The sequence below is a fragment of the Martes martes genome, assembly GCF_963455335.1.
Source record: "Martes martes genome assembly, chromosome: X".
NCBI lineage: Eukaryota > Metazoa > Chordata > Mammalia > Carnivora > Mustelidae > Martes > Martes martes.
The window spans coordinates 37,751,704-37,774,586 of NC_137897.1; the positions used below are offsets into that span (position 1 = coordinate 37,751,704).

Sequence of the window (22,883 nt, forward strand, 5' to 3'; positions counted from 1 at the left end):
AGCCTAGTAAGGTAATATGCTACAGTCATTGTGAAAAAGGTTTTAAGTTATAAGGATGTCCAAACAAATGATTTCCCTTATTCTCTGTTAAGGACTTCAGAAAAGTCTAGCTACAGTGAACCAGGAATTCTTTTTCATGGATACGTAACTGAATTAGAGATTTGAAATGACTTTGCTTTGGTTAGAAGGATTTCACTATAGAGATTCTGGTGATGGGTACTTGTATAGTCTTTAGAGTTCTAATGATTTATTTGAATTAGGAATCATAAAATACGTTAAGATTTTTTCTTAAAATAGGATGCTAGGCCTAATGGGGTAAGGTATAATTGGAAAGGTAAGAAATGCTCATGGAAGGAATGTCTCATTTACAAATCTGTGCTTGCACTTTGGAGCGTTTACTTTTTTGACTTTGAATTTGAGAGTTCATATTTATTTTTTGATGTACCATATAGTAGTATGGATTCTATGTTTCTCCCAGCTGATAGTCACATAGGCTTCTTGGACCTTGTGTTTCATTTACTTTGGAGGACACCATGCTATCTCTTTAAGTGCTCCTGCCAATTCTAAAATGGGAATTTTATGAAGTCATGTAATATATATTATTAGGTAGGTTATTAGAAACAGGCTTTCCAAGGTTGCTGGAATCCCAGAACATCATTGAAAAGGCAGTCCGGATTTAATATGGTGAGTGCACAAAATTGTTAGGAACCCTGACTTTTACTGGTTAGGATGATTTGGTACAAAAGCAAAGACCTGATTCTAGCTTAAATAATAAGCGAATAGATTGCCTCCCATAAGTTTAAGTTCGTAGGTGAGTTGTGTACTAGGCCTAGTTTGAGGTCTAAAAGTATCCAGCTACTTTCCATTTGTTTCTTCTCCTATCTTCTGTGGGCTTCATACTAAGAATAGTTCCCTTTGTGGTGGCATTTAGTGATATATAGGTTTCCTTGTTCGCATCCAGTAGTAGAGGGAGAATACCTTTCCTATGATTGTCTTTTATAAATCAGTGATGGTTTCTGGATACAAACCTTGTTTGACTATTCTCTTCCAGGTAGAATGATAAGTTGGATTGCTTTTCTTTTTAGAAGACCATTAATCAGTGACCTTTATGAGCTAGCAACAATCGTGTGAAGAACTAGAAAATGCAGGATGGTTTGTAATCAATTTTTCACTAAAACTGGACATATTTCTAAATGCGCTTCCAAGGATAGGTTGGTTGGCATCATCTAATGCCAAAAAAGATGAACATTATTTAAATAAGTTACTTGTTCAGATATATGATGATGATTTTGGATAATGCTTCTCTAATTTGAACAAGTTTAGAAAGTTCTCTGCTTTGTATTCACATGTATTTTGGCTGTTTACTGATAAACATTATGAAAGCGTTACACACGCAGTTCTAGAAAATATTAATTTGCATTTCCCCCCATTTTTATCTACATAAAATTTTACACTTACGAAATCTTTATTTGGAAAATCTTAAGTCTTTTTTAAATTGAGGTATACTTGATATGTAACATTAGTTTTAGGCATTGAATAATATAATGATTCAATGTATGTATTGCAAAAGGAGCACAGTAAGTCTGCTTAACATCCATCACCATACATAGTTAAAAAATTTTTTTCTTGTGATGAAAGCTTTTAAGATTTACTCCCTTAGCGACTTTCAAATATGCAATACAGTATTAACTGCAGTCACCATTACACCATCACATCCCCATGACTTATTTATTGCTGAACAGTTTTTTAAAAAGATTCTCTTTACCAATTCTAATGTGTGTATGTAATTTTCATTTTATTTTGTTTTTTAACCTCCTCACTGAGTTTTTGGATTGACAGGAACTATAATTTTTTCCACAGCCTTTTATGCCTCATGGATTTAGGGGTATGGGATTCCCTATTTTGGAATTGAGTTGGAGTAAGTTAATTGTGGGCTGGATTTTTTTGTTGATTATATGAAAGGAAACATCACAAAAGAAATACTCCTTTTGCTCTTTGCGGTGGTTGAGCTCTTGATCATTCTTAGAAGTGAGATCCCTTGTGGGAACAAATAACTCATCACCCGAAGTAGAAATTCTTAATCCTTTTATCAGATCTACTCTGTGAGAAGGCCATGTTGATTCAAGAGGTAGTCTAGATTCTTTTCAAGATTAGGTCTGAGGTGTGAACAGTTTTACATCCTTGAACTCCTGTATATTTGATACTTATTATGTCTGACTACAGGATGGGGAGGGTCCAGATTTCTAAATTGTTTGGTCTTAAATATCACTCTCTGTTGGAAGGTGGGGTATGATGGGAAGCTTATTGTGATGTTTCTTAAAACTTGTATTATTGATTTGGTGTGGGACGTAGTTGCGACTCATACTTATTTTCCCTCTTTCAGCATTATCTGCATACCAGAGGTACTACAGTTTACAATCTGACTACTGGAAGGTTAGTGAACATTTGCATGTTCGTTTCCTACTTGTTTTTTGGGCTGATTACTACTGGTTATGCTCAGAATGAATTGTGCTTTTTTTTTTCTTTGTTTTGTTAATTACTTTAAAAAACACGTTAAGGAAAGAGGATTGGAAAGGCAAATGCTGTTTGCATTATCTTGTATGAACCACCTTGTATTTTATTAAAAGAGATAGATTACTCTGACACAGATTATTGGCCAAAGATGATCCTAAGTGTAAGAATTTGAAAGCAAGTAAAACCAAATGGCAACAAAATTATTGTTTATTTGTTTTGTCTTAAGTTGGTACCTGGGAATAAAAGAAGGCTTTTATTGGATGGTAAGATGGGTTTATAAGACTGAAAAGGCAAGGAGCAATGGGGAAATTATAATAGGAATCTTACTTAGTATAGTCTGTCTATAATTGGAACTCTGAGGACAGCTGAACCTAACCATTTTTTAAAAGACTTATCTAAATGAAGAACTATGAGTCATCCATTTTCTTTAAGCAGTTCATATAGTTACCTGGGCAGGTTAGGTTAATCTTCACATCATGTTTATTTTTAAGCATAAGTTTATTGATGAGTGGAGTTTATTTATCTGAATTGTCATTTTATATTTTTAAGGTATATTTTGTTTTTCCATCACCTAGTTTATGTTTCCAATTTGTGGAAGTTTTAACAATACATTTTGGTAATTTAAAAAATGTATTGAAAATACTTTTCCAGTCTGTGGCTTACCTTTACTTAAATTAAAAGCTTGTGGAAGCGTAATTTTTACATAGCATAAAATTCAACTGTTTTAACTGTGCAGTTCAGTGACTTTTAGTAAATTTTCAGAGTTGTACAACCATAACCATAGTCTTATTCTAGGATATGTCCATTTCCCCATAATGAAACCTCATGCCCAACGTCTGGCAGGTACTATTCTACTTTGTGTCTCTGTATATTTGTATTTTCTGGATATTTCCTATACATGGTATCATAGCATAGGTGTTTTTTTGTGACTGACTTCTTTCACTTAGCGTGTTTTCAAGGTTGATACATTCATAGCATGTTTAATACTTTCTTCTTATTATATAATATTCCATTGTATGGATATACCATGTTTTATTCATTTATTAGTTGATGGGCATTTTAGTTGTCACTTTTTGGCCATTGCAAACAATGCTGCCATGAACGTTTGTGTTGTCAAGTTTTGTGTGGACATAGATTTTCAGTTCTAGGGTAGATAGCCAGGAATGGAATTACTGAGTTGTAGTAGGGTAAATCTACTTTTAACATTTTAAGAAACTGTTTCCCAAAGTGGCTATAGTGTTTTACATTCTTGCCAGCAGTGTTACGAGGGTTTCAGTTTCTCCCTGTCTTGTCAGAAGTTGTAATTGTTAAGTTTTTGAGTGTAGCCATCATAGTGGGTGTGAAGTAGCATCTTATTATGGTTTTTATTTCCATTTGTCAAACGACTGATGATGTTTAGCATCTTTTTATGAACGCATTGGCTGTTTGTATATATGCTGTGCAAACCCTGTGCCCATGTTTTTTATATATATATATGTTGTCAGAGATCTTTATACATTCTGGATACAATCTCTTACCAGATACATAATTTGCAAATATGTTTTCAAGGTCTGTGGCTTGTATTTTCACTTTCTTGGCAGTATATTTTTGAAGTGCAAAAAATTTGAATTTTGATGCTGTCCATTTTTTTCAATTTTTTCTTTCATTGCTTGTGCTTTTAGTGTTGCACATAAGAAATCTTTGCCTAACCCAAGGTTATGAAGATTTATTCCGTAGTTTATTCAAACCAGTTGCTTCAGTTTTTGCCTTTATTGCAGATAGTACTGCAATAAGTAGTACAAGTGTCTTTTCATATTTTTATTAGTGAGTGATTCTTTGGTGTGTATGTGGGATCAATATAGCTCCTTTGGGACTGCTGATTTCCCCTTGGTCTTAACCAAGAGAGTTTATGTTAGCAGGCTTTTTGTATCTGATAGGAGAGAAATTGTGCTTTTGTTGTGTTTGTTTTTGCTTATTGTTGTTTTAATTTGCATTTTTCTTAATTGTTAACAGGGTTGAGTTTTTTGAAATTAAATTTTAAAGGCTATTTTTCTTTGAAAAATATCATATCTCTTGCCTAATTTTCTATTATTGGGTGGGCCATTGTTTTATTTTTCTGTTTTATATAGCTGTATTTTGTAGGAAGTATTTATCCTTTATCTGGAGTACAACAAGTTGCAGTTTGCCATTGTTGTTTTGCTTTGCTTTTGTGTATTTGTTTTTGCCTATGCAGAAGTATTTTCTTTGCAGTCAAATTTATCAGTCTTTTCCTACTTTGAGTTCTAGGACAGGTTTTTTTCCTTATTCCCAGGTGTTAAAAAAATTCACCAACATACTCTTTTAGTACTTGAATGTTTTTTATTTTTTAATTTAAATCTCTGATCCATTTGAGATTTAAGTTATCCTTGATTTATACTGTGAGGAACATCTAAGTTTATCTTTTTCCTTATGGCTAATTATCGTAACACAGCATACTGTTAAAAAAATCTCTTTTCCTCCACTAATTTGAGATGATGTCTTAATTGTACGCTTAATTTTCATTTGCGATTTTGTCCGCTTATGGGTTTTCTGGTCTATTTTGTTACTCTGTTTATTAACTAATTACCATACTATTTTACTTATAGAGATTTTATAATGTATTTTAATATATAGTAGCACTCTGGCACCTTTCCCATTGTTCTTGCTTTTAGGATTTCCTTGACTGTCCTTTCTTGGTGGTTTTTCCAAATAAACTACCTAATTAAATTGTTCAGCTCCTCAAAAATATCTGATGATTTTTTTCCCCAGCTTTTTTGAGGTATAACTTACATAATTTTAAATGTATAAGCTTGCTGTGTTTCAGCAGTTTATATAAGGTTGTGTAACCATTACTACAATTAAGATACAGAATATTTCCATCATTCAGTGTTCCCTTGTGCCCCCTTTACAGCTGATGTCCATTCTTGCTTGACCCCCCGGTCCCAGGCAGTTAGTTATTTGCTTTCTATCTCTCTAGTTTTGCCTTTTCTAGAATGCCTCACAACTAGATCCAAGCAGCATGTATTCCTCTGTTTTTGATGTCTTTCATTTAGCATGCTATTTTTGAGACTCATCCATGTTGTGTGTATCAATATTGTGTTCTTTTTAATCTTTAAGTAGTATTTCATAGAATGATTCTGCCACAGTTATTCCATTTATCAGTTGTTAGACATTTGTGTTGTGTCTAGCTTTCGGTAAATATAAATGAAATTCTGTGAACATTTGTCTTTGTATGGATATAGGTTTTCATTTTTCTTGGTACATGTATCTAGGATTTGGAAATGCTGAGTCCCATTGCAGTTAATAGGTTTAATTACCAACCTGTTTTCCATAGTGGCTGTACCATTTTACATTCCAGCTAGCAACATGTGATTTCCCTAGTTCTACATCTTGGATAGTACCTGGTATTGTCACTCTCTTTTAACTTTAGCTATTCTAGTAGGTAAGTAGTGGTTTTTCATCTTGGTTTTATCTCCATTTTCCTGATGACAGTGATGTTCAGTATCTTCTATGTGCTATCGGCCTTTAGTATACTTTCTTTGCTAAATTACCTGTTCACGTCTTTTGCTCATTTCTAACTTCTTCTTCTTCTTCTTCTTTTTTTTTTTTTTTTTTGCCTTAATTGAGTTGTATGGGCTATTTACATATTCTGGAAGAAAGCCCTTTGTCAGATACATGTTTTGGAAATATTTTCTCACATTCTGTGGCTTGCCATTTTTTCCCCCCTTAATTGTGCCTTTGAAGAGCAAAGCTGAAACTGGTCCCTGTATTCAGACAGAAGGCAGGGAAAGACCAGTGAAAGGAGCTGGCCCACTGCAGGTTGGAAGATAGCACTTTTAATAAGCAAAGGAAACTTATAGATGAGGGTTGTCTTGGGCAGCAGCAAGATGAATGAATCCCTGAACCTACTTGCCAAGTCTTAAAAGTTTATAAAGAGGCCTTAACTGGGCTTAGTCACATAAACTGTGCAAGAGTTCTTTTCGATGGTATTACCCAACAATAATTTTCAGATTACTGTTTTCTGTTGTAACTATAGTTTCCTTTTAATAACTGTAGAACTGGTGACGAAGTATAACCTCTTTTATTCCTAATATTTTTGTTTCTTGATCAGCTTGGCTAAAGGTTTATCAATTTTATTGATTTTTTTTTTTAAGATTTTATTTATTTATTTGACAGAGAGACAGTGAGAACAGGAACACAAGCAGGGGGAGTGGGAGAGGGGAAAGCAGGCTTCCCACTGAGCAGGGAGCCCTATGTGGGGCTCCATCCCAGGACCCTGGGATCATGACCTGAGCCGAAGGCAGAGGCTTGACGACTGAGCCACCTAGGTCCCCCCATTTTATTGATCTTTGCAAAAATCTTTGTTTCATAGATTTTTTTCTTCTTTCAGTATTGTTTTATATTTCATTGATTTCTGATTGTCTTTATTTGTTCTGCTTACTTTATGTTTAATTTTCTCTTTTAGGTAGAAGCTTAGATGAGTGATTTTCTTTTTCCTCTAGTATAAGTATTTAAAGGTATCTATTTTTGTTAGCATTGCTTTAATTGTATACCACAAATTTTTATATTTTGTATTTTTGTTAACCTTTTATTTGAAGATGTCTTCTATTTTCTCTTTCTTCTGACCCATGGGTTGTTTGGATACATGTTGTATGATTTCAAAATATTTGGGTTATTTTAGATATCTCATTGTTAGTGATTTCTAATTCTATTTTATTTATACAGCATACTTTGTATGATTTCATTCTTTTGAAATATATTAAGACTTTATTGGTTTAGCACTTGGACATAGCCACAGGATTTGTATTTGTTGGTTGTACTATGCTATAAACAAAGGTAAAGGCAGTTGATAGTGTATTTCAAATTTTTGTCTTTGATGATTGTTGTCTGTGTCATTTGCTGAGTTAGTGCTTAATGATTGTGGAATTGTCTTTTAATTTTGCCCTTTTTAAAAAAATATATTTTGAAGTTTTCTTACTTGTATATATACATTCCTGATTGTTATTTTTACCTGGTGAATTGACCCTTTTGTCATGATAAAATACTGTTTTTACCTCTGGTAATTCCTTTTGTCTTGACATGTGTTGTATCTAATTTTAATACAGACATTCTGTCCTTCTTAGGCTTGTTATTATGTGATACATCCTTTTTCTCTTCTTTCCAACCTGTTGGTAACTTTATATTTACAATTCTTTTTTTGTAGATAACTTATAAGTGGGTCTTGTTTTTTATGCGGTCTCAGAATCTCTCTTTTTTACTTGCACTGTTAAACCATTCACAGTAATGTACTCATTTATATGATTGGGTTTGCATCTTTGATTTTTCCCTTTCTGTTTGTCCTCTCAGTTTCTTGGTCTTATGTTCTTCCTTACCTACTTTCCCTATCCCTTTTTGATATTTGAATGTTTTACAATTTCACTTTACTTTTCCTGTTGTCCATTTTAGCTCTGCTTTTCATTACTCGTTCCCTGGGATTATAGTATATACCTTTAATTTTTCAGTCAAGTGTCAGTTAACATTGTATCAATTCACCTAAGATATGGAAAGTTTTCAGTTACTTAAGTCCACTTCTTACCCATCCATGTACTTTATGTGATAGTAGTTATATCTATTAAATTTACATTATTAACTCCACAAGGTGATGTTTTTTGCTTTGAACAGGCCCATATATTACAGTGACAATAGTAATGGCTCGTATTTACCTATATGGTTACCGTTTCTGATATTCTTCATGCACTATTATTTTCTTCTAGGATGAAGAACTTTGGTTAGCATTTTTTATAGTAAAGATCTGGCAGAGATGAGTTTCTTTTATCCGAAAATATTATTTTGACTTCATTTTTAAAGGGCATTTTTGCTGGTTATGGAATTACAGCGTGGCTTGCCTTTTTAAAGTGACGTCTACCTTCTTGCCTTCCTCTTTTTGATGAGAAATTGGCTCTTAATTGTACCACTGTCCCTGTACACAGTTTGTTTGGTTCTTTGATGATTTGCTTGTTATCTTTGGCTTCCTATAGTTTGATCATGATTTATCTCTGCCTGATCATTTCATATTTGTCCTGCTGGAGCATTTTTGAATTTGCATTACATAGGGGAAATTTTTATCATTATTTCCTCAAATAATTTTTTGTTCATTCTTTTTCCTTTTCTCCTGGGGATCCAACTCCATGTAGATTAGATAATTTGTTTTTATATAAATGCCCCTGAGGGGCTCTTATTTTTTTTCTCTGTGGTCTTTACATTGGATAATTTGTTTTTCTATTTTGAAGTTTATTCTTTTCTTTGTTGTCATTTAATTATTAGTTCAGTCCATTGAATTTTATTTCAGATATGATATTTTTCAGTTATAGATTTTCCATTGGGTTCTTTTTTTATTATTATTTCTCTTTCACTGTTCAGAGTTCCTGTCTTTTTAATTATGAGCATGTTTTATTGATGACAATTAGAATAGGAACTGTAAAATCCTTGTCTGCCATTTTCTTTTTTTAAATTAAAAAACTTTTTTTCAAAAGATTTTATTTATTTACGTGACAGAAAGAGAGAGCCTGTGTGCACACAAGCAGGCAGCAGAGGGGGAGGGACAAGCAGGCTTTCCACTGAGCAAGGGAGCCTGATGTGGAGCTTGATACCAGGACCTCAGGATCATGATCCAAACCAAAGGAAGATGCTTAACCAACTGAGCCACCTACGCACCCCTTGTCTGCCATATTCTAACATCTTTATCATTTTGGATTTGGTTTCAGTTGATTTTCTTCTTTCCTGAGAATATGTTCTGTTTTCCTGGATCTTTGTATGTTTTGTAATTTTGTGTTAGGAACTGGACATTATGAAAATTATGCTAACTCATGGTTCTGTTATTTCCTTCTAGGGAGGTCCCCCCCACCTTTCTCTTTTATCAGGCAGTTATCTTTATTGGACTTGAACTGCAAACTCAACTTTCTTCCAGTGGCAACTTAAGTATCAATTTAGATCTTTTGTCTTTAATTTAGCTCTAAGTCTCTAACTTGGATACAGGAGTCAGTCAGACATGTGGATAGACAGAATTTAGAATTCTCTGGCTCTTTCTTTTTTGGAATTTCCCTTTATTTAGTGGGTTGTGATTTCTCCTGGTTCCAGTCTTAAGGTTTTCTATATTAGAAAGACTGCTTTTTCTACTAGTGACCCACTCTCACATGTGTTATGCCTGGCAGCAAGTTTTAATAGCTGGGAAAATGGAACTCAACACATACAACTTTCCTTCTCTAAGTATGGCCTTTCTTATTAGTTTCCTATTGTTGTTTTAACAACTTACCACACATTTAGCGGCTAAAAACACAAATTTTATTATCTTATAGTTTTGAAAGTCAGAATCCCAAATGAGTCTTAGATAAGTCAAATTGTCATTAGGGCTTGTTCTTTCTGGAGGTTCTGTTACAGAATCTTTTGTCTTTTCTAGCTTCTGAAGTTTTCCCACATTCTTTTGGCTCATGGCTCTGTATCTTACTGCATGTTGTCTCCTCATTGCCTTCTTTGGCCTTTAACTTTCTTGCCTCCCTCTTACTAAGGACTCTTGTTATTACATTGGGTCTAACCTGGGTAATTCAGGATGATAGTGATAACCTTACTATCTAACAATCCATTTAATTACAACTGCAGAGTATCTTTTGCCGTGTAAGGTAAATACTCTGTTTGGGGATGTAGGATATAGACGTTTTAAGGGCCACTGTTCAGACTACCACATCTTTCCACTAGAATCTTTCTGTTTCTGTTTACTCTTCAGTGCCTTTAGTTAGCTGCTTTATTTTATGTATTATAAATTCTATAAACCAGTTATTTTATAGTTACTGTCTCTAGGGGAGTCTTCACCAGTGTCATCTTACGTATTAGCCTATTTATTGGAAGCAATGGTGTGATAACGTATTAATGCTGTTTTGCTTGCTTTTGAACTTAATAAGAATGTAATTGTGCAGCATATTTTAAAGTCTTGTCTTCTTTCAGTCAGTACTGTGTATGTTAGATTCATCCCTGTAGTTGTATATTGCAGTAGTTTGTTTTCATTGCTGTATAATACTTCATTATATGACTATGCCACAATTTACTCATTTTGTTGTAGAAGGAATTTGGTTTTTAATGAATTTAGACTGTTACTGATTGTAACTTTGCAAGTTCTTGATGCCCTGGAAGTTGTCTGATGCCTAGAAACAGATTTGAAACAATATTTTGGCCAGCCTTTCTAGCTATAATTACTTGGGTAGAAGAAGGAATTGGGATTTAAGTCCAAAACAGATTAGCCTACCATTGCCAGCCATGGAACTCCCCTCTAATCTTACCTATACAAGGAAAACTAAATGTAAAATTTGTTATTTAAAAACCTACTATAGATATTTTGAATAATAAAAGAACATAATTATGGGATCCCCCGTACATGGAATACTAATTAGCCATCAGAATAATTTATCATTGATAGTTTCTAATTTTACAGAGTTCTTAACAGGCATTTTGAGATCCTCCCAGGTGTCAAAAGCTGACTCCCCAAATACCAAGAACACATAGCTGAGTTTATTGTTTACTATGTTAAAGAAGAACACCACCTCTGCAAAGCTTTGTTGGTATCCTAGGGAAGAAGATAAAGTCAGAATTGATTGAGAATTGAAATTTTTAAGACAAGTCTTTCAGTTTGGAAGCTTCATTGTGTAAGAATCTCTACAAATGTAACAATCTAGAAATGGTGGTTATAGCAAGCAAGGAATTTGAGTTAAGGGATTCAGAGAATCTTGGGCCTCAAACTACTGTTGATGCTTTTCATTGAAGAGTTGGATTGTTATCATAATAATGGACTATGTGCCTGGGCAGGAGACATGGAAAAGTAAAGTAATGCTAATGAAAACCAAGGACTAGCAAAGTCAAGTTAAGATAGACTTTCAGGTATGGTTTAGGTTCTCAGGTCCAGGCTAAGTAGACGTTTTTGATTCTCTCAGGATTCAAGAACTTGTACCAGAATTGTCACTTAAAGACATTAATACTACTTCCTTTAATTTCTGTTTTCTAAACATCAGTAAACAATGTAACAGTTAATACTGTTGTTGTTTTTTTAAAGATTTTATTTATTTGGGACGCCTGGGTGTCTCAGTCGGTTAAGCTGCTGCCTTCGGCTCGGGTCACTATCCCAGGGTCCTGGGATCGAGTCCCACATCTGGCTCCTTGCTCGGCAGCGAGCCTGCTTCTCTCTGCCTCTGTCTGCCAGTCTGCCTGCTTGTGTGCACGCGCTCTCTCTCGCTCTCTCTCTCTGACTAATAAATAAATACAATTTTTAAAAAGAAAAAAGAGAGAGAGATGTGTGTCAAGAACTAAAGGGAGACCAAAAGAGACAGTTGACCCTTGAACAACGTGGGTTGGAACTGGACAGGTCCACTTATACCTGGATTTAAAAAAAAAAAAAGATTTTATTTATTTATTTGACAGAGAGAGAGAGATATCACAAGTAGGCAGAGAGGCAGGTGGGTGGGGGGAAGCAGGTTCCTTGCTGAGCAGAGAGCCCAATGTGGGATTACACTGAGCCACCCAGGCACCCCTGTAACTGTGTTATTTGTGAGGGTGGTAGTGATCAGAATTCATGTTCATGAATATGATTTTTAGGTCTAACTTTTTATATTTATAGTTTTGTCTAATTTTGTGTGATTTATACCCACAGTGTATTGTAAGTTGTAGAATATGAATATATGATGGATTTTTTAAAAAATGACTGAGATAGGGCGCCTGGGTGGCTCAGTGGGTTAAGCCTCTGCCTTTGGCTCAGGTCATGATCTCAGGGTCCTGGGATCGAGTCCCGCATGGGGCTCTCTGCTCCGTGGGAAGCCTGCTTCCTCCTCTCTCTCTCTGCCTGCCTCTCTGCCTACTTGTGATCTCTCTCTGTCAAATAAATTCTTAAAAAAAAAAAAAGACTGAGATAATTATCTCTTGAGTTTTAGTTGCACTTCTTTCTTCAAACCTGTTGTCTATAATTAGAGCTTCTAAAATAAAGTGATTTGCCATTCTGTAGGCCCCAGTTCTTTATCTGAAATTCTTGCATCCAGAATTATGTAGAGTTGGGTGGATTTTTTTTTTTCCGGATTTTAGAAACATAATAATGCATTTACTGTGTTAAATAAGATCTCCTGTGGTAACAACATATTTGCATCTCTGCAGTGATAGTATGATTGGTTATATTAAGGGGTAATTAAATAAAGACTTTCTGTCAGTTCAAGTCAGGGTTTTCCTATCTAAAGTGTTTTGGTGGCTGATTCATGATCACTTTTAGTTTTTGTTAGAGCCTTTTGGAATTCAGAATGAACAATTAGGTATCATTGATATATAAACCATGATTAAATACTAATTTTTGTTTAACATTTCAAAATTCAGTAGTGTTTATTATGTAATTAAAAATTTTATTTCTGGAGAGCTCATATTTTTTCTTACCTAGTTCAGTACAAATGAGTCATTTTTGAAAGAGTGAAAATTTGCCAGTTGTTTCATGACTATTCTACCATGCCATTACATGTTGACTGTTACTGATTATAATAAATACCTTTGTAATGCTAGCTAATAATAAAAGCTTACTTACTCAGCAACTCTATTTACCATGAAGAAATGGCATAATGATTAAAAAAAAAAAACAATGTAGGGAAGAAAAGCTTTCTTCTGACTACTAAGGTTCATGGCCAGGGCCTGTGAATTACCTAAAACAGGCAGATTAACAGGAGGGAAAAAAATAGTTGACACATGCAATGCATATACCTGTGGGAGAATTCAGTGATGTATAATTCCAAGGGTGGCTAGAATTTGGAGCTATATACCAACTTAGTAGGTTATGAGAGGGAGAAAGGGCGCTTACAGGAAAACAGCTTTTTTGGGAAAATAAATGAGCCCTTAGGAGAATAGATGGGAGATACTATAGTCTTGTGACAGAGTCAGAGTTCCTCTCTTGGTGGGAGTTTATGACACTTGGGTTCTTTTAGGAGGCTCTGCTTTTAACATATGAGAGGTTCGAGGAACTCAGATGTCTTCAGCTCAAAATAACTCTTAGCCAAAGTGTCATACTTTTGGAGTACTATGTCCTGATCCCCTTCAACAATAGCAGTAAAACCTAAGGTCTTTTCATGAGTCAGAAAGTTTAGAAATTGCTGTTATGGTTTATAGTATGAAGTAGAAAGGAATAAAAAAATTGTGTGTATGCTGTTAATGCTGCTGTGTATTTGAGTATATAGTAGATGGTAAGCTGCATGTTAAAATGGGAAGAAGTTCTGTTGCTTCCTGATGAATTCTATTAAGTAGACTTTATTAAATAATTCTGATACATTTTTATTTATAATTGTAAACTTTTAAAATACACAAAACCTACTCTTTCTCCTTCCCCCCTCCCCCACTTGAATTTAAGAAAAGAACGAAAAGCTTCTGAATTATGGTAGTATGCTTATCTAAAAGAACCATTGATTAAAAGATGCAGAGACTAGGGAACTCTTGGAATCTGCGCTCATCTTCTGACTTTTCAGTAACTTTCTCTTTTATACTAGTTATGTCAGTCATTAAGTTGGCTTTTACCGTCATAGACAAGGGCTTTGTTGGCAATACAGAGATAGTAAGATCCTGCTTTCAAGTTGCCCATATTCTTGTGAGGGGAGACGCAAATGAGCATATGTTTTTGGTAAGTGATATATTGGAGGTGTTGAGGGCCGTGGGGGTCAGAAGTGTGTGTCTTTGAATAAAGGGTGTGGGAAAGTTTGAGGGTTTAGAAAGGCTCCACAGAGAAGTTGCAATTTGAGGGAAGGATGAATGGCAGTTTTCCAGCTAGGTGATCTGGAGAGGCTTTCCAAGAAGAGAACTGAGCCAACACATGAAAGTGCAATTAGTAGGTATTTAGGAAACTCTCAAGTTCTTGGTCTAGAGCAGAGGTCCAAAAACTTTAGAATGAAATAGCAAATGTTTTAGACTTTGTGGGCCAAGAGACAACATCAGCTGTTTTGTAGGTACTTAACTAATGAGTTACAATGTAACCATTATAAAATGTCAAAATTACTTTAAGTTCTTGGGCTTTAAAGAAAAAATTTGGCTGTAGTTTGTGGACTACTGTTTTAGAGCCTGGGGTTATTTTGGGGGGTATAGGACTCAAAAGTATGGAAAGAAAGGCAAGGGCCAGATAGATAGTAAATGAGTTTATAACAAGTAGCACAGATCTGGAGGCTTAGGTTTGTCTCAGTATTTGTTCAGTATCTGGTCAGTTTCTATAGTGCTGGAAATCAGAGTCCTAAATTTAAATAAAACACAGTGACTTCCAGGGATTGATTGAAATTGACTTTGTACATTAAAAAAAAAAAACAAAACTCTCATTGTAAAGAGACTACTGTCTTTCTTAATATTTTATGTAATTTTTCCATGATGTTCTTGTGCATATTATAAGGTATATTTTATATTTTATAGCTTTATTGCTATTATAAATGTCCTTTTAATTTTTAAGATCTCTGTTCATATATAGAACTGCAGTTGGCTTTTATATGTTGTTAAATTTATCAGGCAATTTCACTAACTTTTACTAACCTGGCTAATTTGTCTGTGTTACTTTGGATTCTGTGTAGACTATCCTGCCTTTGTAATTAATGTTTTTTTATTTCATTTATAATTTTTTGATCTTTTTGCCTGCTGTCGTGGTAATTAGGATGTCAGCACAGTGTTGATTGAAAGGGGTGCTAGAGTACCTTTGTTGTTTGCCTTCTTAAAGGGAATGTTATAAATGTTTTACCGTTAAGTATGATTACTTACAGTTGTTGTTGTTATTATTATTATTATTATTTGGTAAATAACAAACCAAGAAGAGGAAGGGACTTCTACTACTACTACTACTACTACTACTACTACTTCTTCTTCTTCTTCTTCTTCTTCTTCTTCTTCTCTCTCTATCTTTTTTTTTTTTTAAAGATTTTTTATTCATTTATTTGACAGAGAGATCACAAGTAGGCAGAGAGGCAGACAGAGAGAGAGGGGAAGCTGGTTCCCTGCTGAGCAGAGAGCCGGATGGCGGGGCTCGATCCCAGGACCCTGAGACCATGACCTGAGCCAAAGGCAGAGGCTTAACCCACTGAGCCACCCAGGCGCCCCGAGAAGAGGAAGAGACTTCTTTACCAAAAGCCGACTGTTAAAAATATCATTTGAAAAGTCAGCATTTTTCTTTTGTGTGCAAATGTTTATTCTGCATCCACTGAAATAGTTTTAATAGTTTTTCTGTTTAAACTAATCTCTTATTTCTAAAGTAAGTTCAAATTGGTAATAAGTTTTTATCATTGTTAAATGGTTGAGGTCACTAACATGTAATATTCTTACATTAAAAAAATTATTTATTAGAGAAAGGGAGAGAGCAAGTACAAGCAGGGGGAGGGGCAGAGGGAAAGAATCCCAAGCAGACTCCCTGCTGAGCCCTGAGATCATGACCTGAGCCAAAACTAAGAATTGGAAGCTCAACCGACTGAGGCACCCAGGTGCCCCAGTATCTTTACTTTTTTGTTCATAATTGGAATTGGTCTTTATTTTTCCTTTCTTGAGTTGTCTTTTTCTGATGCCTTGGAGCTGGTTCTGCATTCTGAGGAGCTGCTCAGAGGAGGAGGAAGCAGAGGGCAACAACCCTTTCCTTTAAGGGGATCGTGAGATCATACACATCCTTCATACGTACCTCATTAGTGAGAATGTAATAATTTGAGCATTCCTAGCTGCAAGGGAGGCTGAGAAATGTATTTCGTCTGGTCATAAGAGGATAGAAAACAGTAAGGGAGGGTACGTGTTGTTACAAAACGGACTGTACTCATAGTACAAATTAACCTCATGTTAATTGGCCAGTAGGAATTATAATTATGTCTGTATGACCTGAAAGTTATTGTTTCACTTAAGTTTTTTTCTAGATAAAGGGAATATAATTACAGCCTCTTTAAGGAAGAGAAAATCTCTCAGATGGCTGTTGCACTAGTAGCAGGAGTGCTATAGTCTGGATTTTAAGAAAATTAAACATGAATGCCTGCATCCTCTTCCTTAGAAAGGCACATCCCCAGTCTTTTACAGTCACAGCTCTCAGCTATTTTCAGTACCTGCCAGCTCTGATCTAATTAAAGGGTTGCCAGCATTCCAACTTCATTCTTTTGTTCGTTTTTAAAAAGATTTTATTTATTTATGAGAGAGAGAGAGAGAGAGAGCGTGAACAGGATAGGTGGGGTAGAGGGAGAAGCAGACTCCCGCTGAGCAGGGAGCCCAAAGCAGGGCTTGATCCCCAGGACCTTGAGATAGTAACCTGAGCCGAAGGCAGGCACTTAACTCACTAAGCCACCCAGGCACCTCTGTTTTATTCATTTTTAGTATCAACTCTCATAACCTATGACCATGCTCAATTTCCCACTTGAATGGTTCAGCCTATCTCCTAATACCAGTTACTATTTTTGAATTTTGGTTATAATGTTGGATGGTTTTTTGTTTTGTTTTGTTTTTAAGATTTATTTATTTACTTTAAAAGAGAGAGAGAGAGAGAGAGCGAGCGAGCAGGGTAAGAGACAGAGGGAGAGGGGAGAGAGAATCCCAAGCAGACTCCATGCTGGGTGTGGAGCCCGATTTGGAGCTCCACCCCAGGACCTGAGATTACGACCAGAGCCAAAACCAAGAGCTGAGCGCTTAACCGACTGTGCCACCAAGTTTCCCATATGATGCATAGATTTTTGAGTAGTCTTGTCCATAACTCTATTTCATTTCTAAGTCCTCTTATTTTTAATGTGCAGTTTTGTTTTTTATTTAACAGCGTGTGAGACTTAATCAGGAATTTTATGTATCATGCTTTAGCCATTGACTACTTATCACGTGCCAGATACATTTTGGAGGTGTTAGATACATTATATCTTTTTTCTAAAAATCTAATGTGCCAGGTAGTATTTTATATGTACGATCTTACTTAATTCCTTAAAGCAACACTGAAACTGTGACTCAGTTAATTAACTTGTTTCATGAGTCTTAGTAGGTAATAAATAACAACATTGGAGTTCAGACCCAAGTCTGATGGCCCTTGTAGTCTGATTTCTTGATCACTATGCAGTGTTATGCATAGGATTTGGGAGTAAACTTCTCCTCTAATGCCATAATTTTGGACGTGATGGATATAATGAGCTTTAGCAATCTCCTTTGCTATATTATTATAATTGGGAAAACCCTTTTAAGTGTCCAAATTAAGGAAGTGATTCAGTATAAATTGAATTTAACAAAGTATTGAATTCTTTGATGAAAAAGTGTGTAACAGGTTATTGAAGGCTGTTAGAGATTGATTTATTCAGCAGCAAAACTTTCCTAAGTAAGTTACATATGCAGTTACTTTGCCATGGGGATCAAAAGATTAATTGGGTTCTATCTCTACTAATTAGACTCATATTCTAGTGGAGGAGATAAGAGCATATCTGTAATAGACATGGATATTCATTTGGAAATAAGTATCAAAAAACCTGACTCTCTTTGGGCTTGGGAATGCATCAGGTATTACTACTAGAAAGAGGAGGTGAATGATGTGTTAAAGGATGAATAGGAATTTGCCAGATTGAGAAGTGAGTTGAAGGAAAGATGGCATTTGCTTTTTTTTTCTTTTCTTTTCTTTTTTTTTTTTTTTTTTGGCAGAGGAAGCAAACATGTTTAAAATCACAGAAACGCATAAGAGCATATTTTTTTATTCATAGATGTATGTGTTACTTGTCCTGATTGAAGTGGTGACTATGAGATTGGGAAAATTGAGCAAGGGTCATAAAATGAAACCCCTTTGAGTCACACTAGGTTGTAGCGACTTTTTTTTTTTTTTTTTTAATTTATTTGACAGAGATCACAAGTAGGCAGAGAGGCAGGCAGAGAGAGAGGAGGAAGCAGGCTCCCTGCTGAGCAGAGAGCCTGATGCGGGGCTCCATCCCAGGAAACTGGAATCATGACCTGAGCCGAAGGCAGAGGCTTTAACCCACTGAGCCACCCAGGTGCCCTGTAGCGACTTTTTGGAGGAGTTTTAAATAGAAGAGTGTCATGTAAGAGTTTCGAAAGCTCACTGGCAGTGGTGTGGAACGTAATTGAAAGGAGGGAAATGGTGGGGGAGTTTAGAATTTGGAAGAAGAGTTAGGAGACTTGAAAGAGGCCAGGTAGACAAAGTTGAGGTCCTTACGTAGAGGAAGACTGTTAAGAATAGAAAGGAGATTGATTCAAAGGCTTTTAGGTTATAAAATGAATTTTTTTTTAAAGATTTTATTTATTTGGCAGAGAGATCACAAGTAGGCAGAGAGAAGAGGGGGAAGCAGGCTCCCTGCTGAGCAGAGAGCCCGATGTGGGGCTTGATTCCAGGACCCCAAGATCATGACCTGAGCTGAAGGCAGAGGCTTAACTTACTGAGCCACCCAGGTGCCCCTAAAATGAATTTTATGAATAGAATTAATGTGGTTTAGCGTGAGAAGGAGATGAAAACAAAAACAGGACTACTTTTGTTGTGTTTAATTGGTGAGATTGTTACCACTATCTAAGATCTTTAGTACCATTAGAACATCAGACTCCTCCTTTTCAGTCTAAGATTTATGGAATTTCAGGTATTTGTAATATATCTAACAGGTAGAGGTAACTGGAGGCATTTGGAAATTTGTTCCTGAGCTTTACAATGCCTTCAGCCTCCCCATCTCCTCTTTGGTCCCCAGATAGGATAAATAGCAGATTTTTTGTTCCCATTGTGTATCACTAGCTATGTGTGATTAGTATCCGAGAAGAATAAAATTAAGAAATTTGATATTTTTCTAATAGATTGGCTTGATTTTCTTTCTTAATGATATTCCTGTATAAAAATACAATCAAATTGCTATTCTATCCAGAAATTTCATATTTAACAATATCTTGGTAATCTCATCATTTAGAACCATTTAGTTGCCTGAAATGACTAGCTTTAGCTTTGGTCTTGTCTTAAAAAGATTTTAGAAGCTTGAATATTAACTTACTAATAGCCTCTTGTTAATTCCAGCCTCCCTTTGTCCGGGAAACAGCTGCCTTTTTACTGTTGCTGCTTATTGCTGCACACTTGTAGGATGCTAGGTCTAATCTTTCCTCAAAAAACCCAAACCATGGTAAATAAATAGAAAGTGTCTGTGGCCTCAAGGGTGGTGGTGGTGGTGGTGGTGGTGGTGGTGGGAGGGTGTTCTGATCTTAAATTTACTGGCACTCTTTTGTCTTTAAAGTGTGCTTTCCTTCTTCTTCTTCTTCTTCTTTTTTTTTAAGATTTTATTTCTTAGCGCATGTGTGCACGCCGGAGCGAGGGGAGGGACAGAAGGAGAGGGAGACGGAGGATCTTGAGTAGGCTCTGCGCTGAGCTTGGAGCTCAGGAAGGGCTCAATCCCTCAACCCCTTGACCCTGACTGAGATCATGACCTGAGCTGAAACCAAGAGTCCCATGCTCAACCTACTGAGCCACCAGGTGCCGCTAAGCATGTTTCCCTTTAAAGTCATGATATGAGGGGGCATCTGGGTGGCTCAGTTGGTTTAGCCTCCGACTCTTGATTTTGGCTCAGTTCATGATCTCAGGGTCAAGGGGTTGAGCCCCGAGTGAGCCTTAAGCTCAGCGTGGAGTCTGCTCAAGATTTTCTCCCTCTTCATCCCCTTCTGTCCACGCCCCCCCACCCCCACTTATGGGCATGCATGCTCTCTCAAAATAAATAAATTAAATCTTATGGTATGTCTGTGTCTGCCACTCCAGTACCTGCCTGGTCTGATTTTTACATAAGAGTTGCTGCTTGTCACTGTTGGGAGGAAATACTTTACTTGGGTTGGGTGCAGGGGTGGTCTGCAAATTATCTGACAATAGATTAACAGAAGAAAAGACATTTTGTTTTTTGTTTTGTTTATAGGTGCATGCTAGAGTTGCTTAGTAAGGAGTAATTCCCTCAGTAGCCAGAGATAAAAGTTTATATATAAACCTAACAAAACAGGAAGGAGTTTTAGAGCTTCATTGGGAAAGTATGGAATGTTCTTTTGAACTTAAAATGCCTAGGAGGCGGGGTTAGGGTTTTATTGGGAAGGTAGGGAACGTTGTGTTGGACTTTGTGATGCTGATGGGTATCTGAATTCACACTTCCTCTGCTGAGGGTCAGTGTTTTCCCTATCAGTAAACTCCCTTGGAGGGGAGTCATTAGCAACTTATTTCAGGATGCTCCATTTAGTTCAGATGTTTATTTTTTTTTTTTTTTTAAAGATTTTATCTATTCATTTGACAGATAGAGATCATAAGTAGGCAGAGAGACAGGCAGAGAGAAAGGAGGAAGCAGGCTCCCCGCCGAGCAGAGAGCCCGACATGGGGCTCGATTCCAGGACCCTGGGATCATGACCCGAGCCGAAGGCAGAGGCTTTAACCCATTGAGCCACCCAGGCACCCCCAGATGTTTATTTTTGTGGCTGCTGATTGTTCAGATGTTTTCAGGGCAAATAATTTTCATTCCACTTTGGTGGGCTGTTAACACCTTCGTTACTCTGGGGACCACGACATACTAACAGAAGGAAGAAGAGGAGGAAAGGAAACATTTATGCACAGAAAGCACTAGCTTTCCTTGAAACCCCATGGTAGAATCTGCTTGTCTCACTGGCTAGAACTGTGTCACATTGCCAACTTTATTACTCTTGCTTTCCAATCCACTTTTACATTAAGTATGTTCATGAAAATGGAAATAGAACCCTCAGTGCCCTTCCCTTCAATTTGGAAGTAGTCTAGGAAGCTGAAAAGAAGCTAAGGAACAGCTAGGAAGAATAAAGGTTATAGTGTCCTAACACCAGAGGACTACAGAGTGCTCCTCTCTCACAACTAGGCCTGGAGCTCTGAATTAGGAGCAGGGCACTTAGGACTTTCTTTATTTTGTGTGTGTGTGTGTGTTTGTTTCTTTTCTTTTTTTTTTTTTTTTTTCATTTGAGAGACAGAGATGGAGTGAGAGAGCATAAGTGGGGTAAAAGGGAAGGGAGTCGTGGGGGAGAAGCAGGCTCTCCCCGCTGAGCAGGGAGCCTGACAAGGGGCTCAGTCCCAGGGCCCTGGGATCATGACCTGAGCCACCCAAGTGCCCCTAGGAGTTTTTTAAGAGCTATGTTGGGAATCAGTGAAAACACTACTGTGGACTCTGGTATTGGTGAACTGCTAACTTTAATGAGCCACATCCGTGATAATAACTTCATTCTAGGCACAGTATAAGAACCTTCAGTGTAAGTGGATAGCAATCTCATCAAGTTATAATTTCTTAATTTGGGTTGGTGATAGGTACTGTAATCCAGTCAAGGTCAGAAGTTGGCAAACTTCTTTTGTAAAAGGCCAGAGAGTAAATATTTTAGGTTTTTTTTCTAAGCCTGATAGTCTGTCTATTGCAACTATTCAGTTCTTTTGGAGCTGGAAGCAGCCAAAGACAGTAAGTGAATGGGTGGATGTAGCTATGTTCCAGTAAAACTTATTTACAAAAACAGGTGCCTGGCTGGATTTTGTCCATGTGCCGTAGCTTGCTGACTCCTGGTATGGATACTCTAACTTCTGAAGATTTGTAGTGAAGCAGGAGTATATTTATTAAATAGTACGTTTCCCAGAAAGTTACTCTCCTAACTCCTCATAGGTTGAAGAATGACTACATCGAATTTAAATTAATTTCCATAACAGTGCCTTTGCTCAGGGCATCCTTGCATAGATGCTTCTCAATGGGGATGCTCTTGGCATTTGTGGTGAGATTGTGCATTGGGAGGGAATTCATTTATGTAAGAGCATATAGCCATTCATACCTCCAGGTCAGTTTCTAAAGATGGGTGATTTAGAACCCCTGGCTGAGGAGGCTTGTTTTTCCTTCTCCTTTCCCAGCTATCCTCGGGAACAGTACCCAAGTATTTCCCCTTGTCCTAGTCCTTATTATACTTCATTAACTCTTAAATGGTTGTAGCTTGGAATATATTATTATGCACTTAATTTCATAATCTTTTGTCATTAAATTGTAAATTCAGTGAGGGAAGGGATTTTTGTCTGCCCACAGCTCTTCCCAGTGCTGATAACTGCTGTGACTCATAATAGATGCTCAATAAAAGTTTGAATTACATTGTTTATTGTTATGGAAAAATTAATTCCTTGCTGACATATATAAGCTCCTGGTTAATAGGAACCGTTACTCATACTAATTCTGTGTCGTCTCACAAGCTGAGTTTAATAACTGAGCTTAAATACTGGGTGATTCAATTTGCTAAACCTTTGGGCATCTGCTGTGTAGAAGGCACTGTGTTGGGTGATAACGGAATACGCACATGATTAGCATTCCTGCCTCTGTAGCATTTTTGTCTGATGAGATAGGGTTTAGTCAGTACACAAATAACAATAATACAGT

General features: G+C 36.4%; 1 protein-coding gene across 4 annotated transcripts in view; it reads left to right on the forward strand.

Moving 5' to 3' along the window:
* The window catches only part of KDM6A (lysine demethylase 6A), a 200,565-nt gene that overhangs the window by 72,178 nt on the left and 105,504 nt on the right, over positions 1–22,883 (forward strand). For all 4 annotated transcript variants that reach the window (XM_080794729.1, XM_080794730.1, XM_080794731.1 and 1 more), the window contains exon 4: positions 2,384–2,433. In XM_080794729.1, coding sequence (XP_080650855.1) covers positions 2,384–2,433 — 50 coding nt within the window. The remainder of the gene's footprint in view (positions 1–2,383; positions 2,434–22,883) is intronic.